Below are 7,500 nucleotides of genomic sequence, written 5' to 3' on the forward strand. Positions count from 1 at the left end.
GGTTGAAGAAGAAACACTGGGGGTCTGTTCCCTGTGTTTATTGTGAGATACAAAGCTTACTGAAACTTGGAGGCTTGGTAGCTTGGTAACGAGGAGGCTTGAGAAGTTGCCGGCGGCCGGGGTGAGGCTTGTAGTCGGTAGCGAGTAGCGGCCGGGATGAGACTTATAGCAGTGGCCGTGATGAGAATTACAGTCTAGACAACTGGAGTCTGACTGTGTAGAGGTAGACTGGCTGTGCAGGACATGATAACCAGTACAAAGGCAAAAACGGGATTGCTAGGCGGAGCGTGAATCTGTCTCCAAGCTGTGTTAGATATGGACTGGCGGCATCGCGTGGGTGCGGAGTTCTACACGGCCACAGTACATCGGGTAAATATTACATTACAGCGCATAAAAGTAGTACCCATCATAAGTCAACAAAGAAGCGAAGAGGTGACATAACGCAGTTTGTGATGTGGCTGACAGCAAGTAAAATTCTTTCTTGAACGTTAAGCAATATCAATTTATAAAGGATGCCAAAATCATCAGTGTAATTTATTGTTACAACACAAGAGGTTTTGAATCAGAGAGAAGAAACAAGGCACACCGGGTTTGTTTATTAGAAAAATTGATCGTACAACTTCCAGAATCAATTTATAACAATTTATTGTCTCAAATGAGTGCGTCATATACTCATAATTACTAATCTCTAGTGTAATATAGATGATAAAGGACTGAAATCAAGTAGGAATAACAAGTCATCAGTTTCTTTCATATCGCTTTACACTTTTCAATAATGTTCGTATATCTTTTGCAGATATATGACAACTCTATAAAAGATATAGAAATTCCAGAATGTGAACTATGTCATGTAGAAGAAATATCTTTTCTAAAACTACCAATTATGTGCGCAGTCATGATTCCCAGCGTGCTACCAAATGGTGTGACAGGTCAATGGCTTATAGCAGTGTTGCCCCGTGTCTATGTCAGAGTCAGTAGAGGACTAAGTGGCGGTGTTCTGATAAACTCTATCATTTTTCCGACGGAGATACAAGGATGACGCTTCAAGGTGACTAATGAGGTGACTGTAGTAGGTGCGGCATCAGAAAAAGAAATGTTTTTTCCGAAAAAGCAGTAAAAAGTAGCTAAGATAAAGAAATTGTCACTCACTATCATTCACCGATAAAACGCCATAATTAACCACTCTCACTACTACCACCCTCACCACAGCTTTCACCTCACTATCACCACTCCTCACTACCACAATAATTAGCAGCATCTCCAAAGGAAAGCGTGAAATATAAGAAATTAAAAAGAATCTTTCCTGAATACGAGAAAATTCTCTACATTTAGTCACACTTCTCGGTTTTTCTCAACTACTCTTCTCCCAAAATATGAATACATTCTAGATACTCTTGGTACTTCAGAGATAAGGGAATAACAATAGTTTAGCAGGAAATTATATTAAAACAAAAACTCGAAATTACATGAGCCGAGACGATGTCATAATGGTGGAAACTTAGAGGCCAAGGCTTCATTTAATAACTTTTTTTCACGCGAATTTTTTTCTTTTTTTATTAACAAGTAATTTAATATGAAAATATAATAATCAGTTTATTTCTCTTTTTTTATAAGTTTTCATTTTTTTTAATTATTTTTAACCACGTCATATCTTTCAATAATTTGTTTTTCAAAATTATCAAAAAGAAAATTTATACTCTTTGTAATATATTCATATAATTTTTCTAAAGTTTTTCCGTTTGTTTTTGTCTCGTAAAAAGGAGTGATGAGTTCCATATCAGGCATGTATATGTACTTTTTTCTTAGCATGTGTTTTCTCTACATTAACTGCTTTGATTTTTTTTTTTCATAAAATCTGATATAATTTCTTTTTGAAAATTTTTTCGAAAATCTGACATGATGCTCTCTTATTTTCAAAAGCTTTTTACACTATATCTTTTCTTTCAACTAATATAAGTCTGTGCTTTTGATAAGCCTTGAAAAATAATTAAGAATCTTGACATGACTCTGTGTCACTATATTACGAGAAAGGCTGAGCATAACGACTGTATTGCGCTTAATACCAGCATATTACATCCTGGAGGTGGCGTCCATCAAAGCATTGGAAGGGAAATACACACAACGTACCTTGCCATTATTAAGAGGCTTAAGATGGGTGTGGTAAGCTCTTATTGTCACTTTGATGCATTATGGATCGTGTGTCTCTTGTTTCCTGATATCACAACTGTGGTTTGCCACTTGTATTTGATGCAATTACGCCTGAACCTTACACTAATTTATACTATGCAAACAAAAATTTTATTTCATTGTGAAGATTTGGTTATTGTAAAAATATTATCATTATTGTTAGTACAAATAGAATAATCGTTACCATATCATCGTGACTTGAAGTTGCATTATTCTGTAAAAATAGCGACGCAGGGATGAGTTTTGATATTACAATAACCATACCAATTTTAGCTGGCGACCTTTATACCAGTGCCAGTGACCATTTAGTAAGTACATCCAGAAAGAGCTATGCAGAATGTCCCCTTCACGCTGTATTACTTTACATTGTTATTATTATTTTCCTGTGTATTACTGCGGAAGCGAGATGGTTAAGCATGTCGCTGTTCTCCTGTACCGTTATCTGGGTGTTATTGTGCTTCAGTGCTCCCAACTGTAACAATGATGAAGATGTATCCTGTCGTCCGGTGCTCTGTTTCGAGATTAGGTTTTCTAATGTGCGTTGAAATTTTGCCAGTGTTCTGCTTGCTTGTGAGGTGTTCCTGCTTGTTGTGCTTTGTCACTATATGCTCTGTTAAGACGTTAGGGATCAACGTAAGGCTGCCCACGTAAATCGTCTTATTTATTAATGTATGTGCTGTATTCTTATGATTTGGTGTTGGACGTCAGGTGTCGTCATGTAAGGCGTTCTGTTCATTACTGCCTGTGCTTTATTGCTATGTTCTCCTGTTTGGCGTCAGGTGTCCTCACGTGCGGGGATATCTATCACTGAGTTCTCTGCTGTGCTTTGTTGTTGGGCGTTAGGTGTTTCCACGTGCAGTCCTGTCACCCAGGCCTCTCTATTGCTAAGCGTCGCTTGTCCCTCCCACAATGCATCTCCTCCCATCTTAGACAAACAAGAACGAAAAATTGATTGTTACACTAAACATCATGTCACGCTGATCTCTGAGTGTGGGCTTTCACCGCTCAAGGAACAAGTGCCCGCGTTGTAATGTAAATCCTGGAAAAAAAAAGAGCAAAATGAAAGGCTCACCGCGGCAATCCATTTTCTGCGGACAATATTGGTTTGGAAATCCATATTTTTTGACAGTGATTTTGAAGTTTTTGGAATTTCCATTTTCTGCGTACGTATGACTTCCATGTTGGTTTTCGACGCGGTGTTGAGGCGAGTTCTTAATTGAGTCTGTGAGTCTATATACATTGTGAAGCTCCGTTTTCTGCGAGGGAGTGAGTGAGTGAGTCAGTGTGTGTGTGTGTGTGTGTGTGTGTGTGTGTGTGTGTGTGTGTGTGTGTGTGTGTGTATACCTGCAGGGATCCATATTTTGTACTTTTGCTCTTGTTCCATTTTCTCTTCGTCCGGCGGAGTAAAAATGAGAGGCGAACTGGAGCAATGAAAGGGCGAGTAACGATAAATCCACACCACTGAAACACGGCAGGTTCTTCACTTTAATTGAAGCACGAGTAGAGTTTCCCTGTTTACCGGCCGCTCGCCCGTCCGCCGCTCAAGGGTTCACAAAATTTCCGAGAGGATTAGATATCTTGTGAGAGGTTCCAAAGGGCTTTTGTTGGAGCAGAGGGAGGGAGATGGAGAAGGAGAGGGCAGGATGGAGGGAGAGGTGCAGTACAAGGGTTAGAGGGAACAAACAAGAGAGACAGAGAGAGAGAGAGAGGGTGTGTGTGTGTGTGTGTGTGTGTGTGTGTGTGTGTGTGTGTGTGTGTGTGTGTGTGTGTGTGTTTGTGTGTGTTCTAGGGGAATAACAGTGAAAGCTTGTAGAGTTAGCGCAGGTGACTAGGTGGGACAAGTAAAAGGGAAGGGTAGGACGAGATGAAAGATACGGTAGGGCCAGTAGTATGGAGAGAAGGAGAAGGAAGAGAAATAACAGTAGGAGGAAGAGGAGGAGGAGGAGGAGGAGGAGGAGGAGGAGGAGGAGGAGGAGGAGGAGGAAAAAAAGAAACAAGAAGAAGAAAGGAAGAAGAGAAATTTCATAAAAAAAACATTAAGGAAAGGCTAAAAAAGAGAAAACCAAAAGCAAAAAAAAAACCAGGAAGGAAAAAGTTCAAATCTGAGAAAATTATAGAAATGAAAAGGAACAGGGAAAATATGAAGCTAAAAAGAGAACAAGGAAAGTTAGTAATAGAAGTAGCGAAGAATAAAGACAAATGTGAATAGAGTAAAAAAAAAAAAAGGAAATTTCATAAGACCCGTGTACGAGAGAGAGAGAGAGAGAGAGAGAGAGAGAGAGAGAGAGAGAGAGAGAGAGAGAGAGAGAGAGAGATGGAGGAGCAGTTTAGCGTTGGACATCACATTAGTAAGTCAGGTGAGGGCGGTGAATGCTCTGTCTTATCGGCCAGATCTCTCAAAGAAAAGGCTGGCGAAGGATAAAAAAAAAAAAAAACACATTGAAAATACCTCACGAAACGCCTTCGAGAAATGCTCGACCCAAGACATGTGACGCCATTCCAGCTGAGGCGAGAACAAGGCTGGGAAAATGGCTGAAATAAGTTGAAGGGAACCTTTAACTCTCAACTCAGGCGACGACGAACACTCAGCACCCGCCTACAGGAACAATAGGTGCAGAAGGAATAGGAGGAGAAGGAGGAGGAGAAGGAGGAGGAGGATGGGGAAGAGGACAAGGTAGAAAAGGTGGTGAAGGAGGAAGACATGAAATAATAAGAGAACCTGGACAATGGATATGACAGATTAGGACAGCAGGAGAGAAGAAAAATAGTGGAGAAAGAAATGTGTGAGTAGGAGGAGGTGAATGTGGAGGTGAAGAAGACGAGACATGCAATTGTGGTAAAAATAACAAGCGTACTTCACACAAACATGTACTACTCTCTCTCTCTCTCTCTCTCTCTCTCTCTCTCTCTCTCTCTCTCTCTCTCTCTCTCTCTCTCTCTCTCTTTATTCCCTTTTCCCACCCATTCCTCACGTTCTCCCTCCGCGGCACAGTAGCACATCATCACAAGTCCCTTCGGTCTCAGCGCAGCGGGTAAAACTTTCCGCTGACAGGTCTGGCTGACTCGCAAAAGTTACCTATCAGTCCTGCTGCTTCACTAACCGCTCGTCGCTACCGGGAAGATGAAAAGAAATAAAAAAAAATTAAGAAAATGCGTAGAAATATTTGCCAAAGCACTCTTGAGACTTCCCGTGTTTATGATCACGCAGTACGATTGAGTGAGCGTGATTTGAGTTCTTGTAAGGCGACAGAGTTATGAGTGTCTGCTAATATCACCAGCACCAAGAGAGAGAGAGAGAGAGAGAGAGAGAGTCGCAGGGCAGGAGATGGATGGCAAGGGAACAAGGACGGGGAGAGGAAATGTAGACCAAAATGAGGAGTGAGAGGCATGGAAGGCGCTGCAGCATGGAGGATAATGGAAGGCAGCAGGGAGAAGAGGAAGAAGAAGAAAGGTGGAAGTCGGTAGAAAATGGAAGGTTACTGGAGTGAAGAGAGGATTAGCGAGCTTAATTTCCTCCTCCCCTTTTGAGAGTAGAGTCTTGGGATCCCGGGTTGTGATGCGCATTAGTTCAGGGACGGAAAGAAGGATAAACAGGCGAACCGATAAACGGAAGCTCGGCGGCGAGGGAAGGACTGAGGGTGAGACGCAAAGAAATGTAAATAAATAACGTGGGTGACTCAATAAGATGGATGCGTTGTTGTTTTGGGTTGAGAAACGAAAAGTTGAACGGAATGTGGGTGAGCTGGGGTGAGGAATGACCCAGAGAGAGAGAGAGAGAGAGAGAGAGAGAGATTTACAATTAAGAATGAAAGTACTGTTTATAAGAAAATAATACTGTAAGCAACATAAATACGTTATTTCTCTCTCTCTCTCTCTCTCTCTCTCTCTCTCTCTCTCTCTCTCTCTCTCTCTCTCCCCTTCATTCTTTCCTTATTTTTGTTCTTTGATAGTTTTATCTTTATCTTTTACTCCTTCCTTCCACTTTTCTCTCCGTATTTTTTTCAATTTCTCTCTCCATTTAAGAATATTCCTTTTTCGAGATGTTTTTTGTAATATCGCCTGCTCTTCCTCCTTCTTCTGGTTCCTTCATTCTTCCCCTCTCCTCGTCTACTTCTTCCTCCTCTTCTTCTTCCCCCTCCTTTTCCTCCTCCTCTTCCTCCTTTTTCTCCTCCTCCTCCTCCTCCTCTTTCTCTTATATCTTTTCTTCGCGTCTCTCTTCATTTGCTCGCCGTATCATCCCCAAATCATGACGTAATGGAAACAAAGCCGAATATATCATTAAGAGAAGACAAGGACACTTCCACACACACGAAGAGAAAGAATGGAGAAAGAGTAAATGAAGAGGGGAGAAGAGACAAGAGGAAGATAAGTAGTCTAATAAAATGGCTCCAAAGGTTTGCAATATTTCCATTCCTTTTATTACAACTTGTCTTTCTCCTCTTCTATTCTATTTTCTATTTCCCTCTTTGTCACTTGAATATTTTTCTCTACTTTACCTTTCTCAGTATTCTTCCTTCTAATATATGTTCAGTTATATATATATATATATATATATATATATATATATATATATATATATATATATATATATATATATATATATATATATATATATATATATATATATATATATATATATAATTCATCATTGTCTATCGTTCGTCCAAGTCATTTTTTTTTTCTTTCTTTCCTACCTCCTCCTGTTTCCATTCATTCGTTCCCCTAATTTCTTCTCGCCTGATCCCCTTTCGCTTGGCAACCCATCCCATTCGATTACACACACTCTCTCTCTCTCTCTCTCTCTCTCTCTCTCTCTCTCTCTCTCTCTCTCTCTCTCTCTCTCTCTCTCTCTCTTGCAAACCTTCTGTCACCTTCACTGTTTGTTGTCCAGCATTCTCTCACATTTCCTCCTGTTTTTCTTGTTTCCTCTAGTGTCCTGTCCTCGAGCTATCATTGAATGGAGAGCAGGGAGAGAGGTACGAGGAAAGCGGCAAGGAAGAAGATATGTAGAGAGAGGAAGAAAGGGAGCATGAGAAAGATCTAAAGTGGTGAGGTAAAGAATGAAATTAATGGGCCAAAAGTACAAAGGAAAAAAAAATCTGGTGCCCAAAAGATAAGCAGAGAGGAAATTCTAATATTTTTTCTTTTAAACACTGTGAGGGGGAAGGTTTAATAAAATGTTTGAATTTAATAGTTAATCAGGTGTTTTTAATGAGCCCAATGTTTACACCACGTGCTATTTGTGGAGATAGGGAGGAAGATTTCAAAAAATATAAAGGTGACGAGGGAGGAGAGAGGGGAACCGTAGCAGTC

The 7,500-nt window shown here is 40.4% G+C and overlaps 2 protein-coding genes across 2 annotated transcripts in view; one reads left to right on the forward strand and one right to left on the reverse strand.

Annotated features, from left to right (window-relative positions):
• Window positions 1-7,228, forward strand: part of LOC123498177 — a 28,361-nt gene extending 21,133 nt beyond the window's left edge. Inside the window, exon 2 of the mRNA XM_045245343.1 lies at window positions 7,120-7,228. Within this exon, the coding sequence (XP_045101278.1) occupies window positions 7,120-7,144 (25 nt within the window). The 3' untranslated portion in view covers window positions 7,145-7,228. The remainder of the gene's footprint in view (window positions 1-7,119) is intronic.
• The window catches only part of LOC123520837 (nephrin-like), a 412,849-nt gene that overhangs the window by 349,638 nt on the left and 55,711 nt on the right, over window positions 1-7,500 (reverse strand). The window lies entirely within an intron of this gene.

The sequence above is a fragment of the Portunus trituberculatus genome, chromosome 47 (genome assembly GCF_017591435.1).
Source record: "Portunus trituberculatus isolate SZX2019 chromosome 47, ASM1759143v1, whole genome shotgun sequence".
In the NCBI taxonomy this organism is placed as follows: domain Eukaryota; kingdom Metazoa; phylum Arthropoda; class Malacostraca; order Decapoda; family Portunidae; genus Portunus; species Portunus trituberculatus.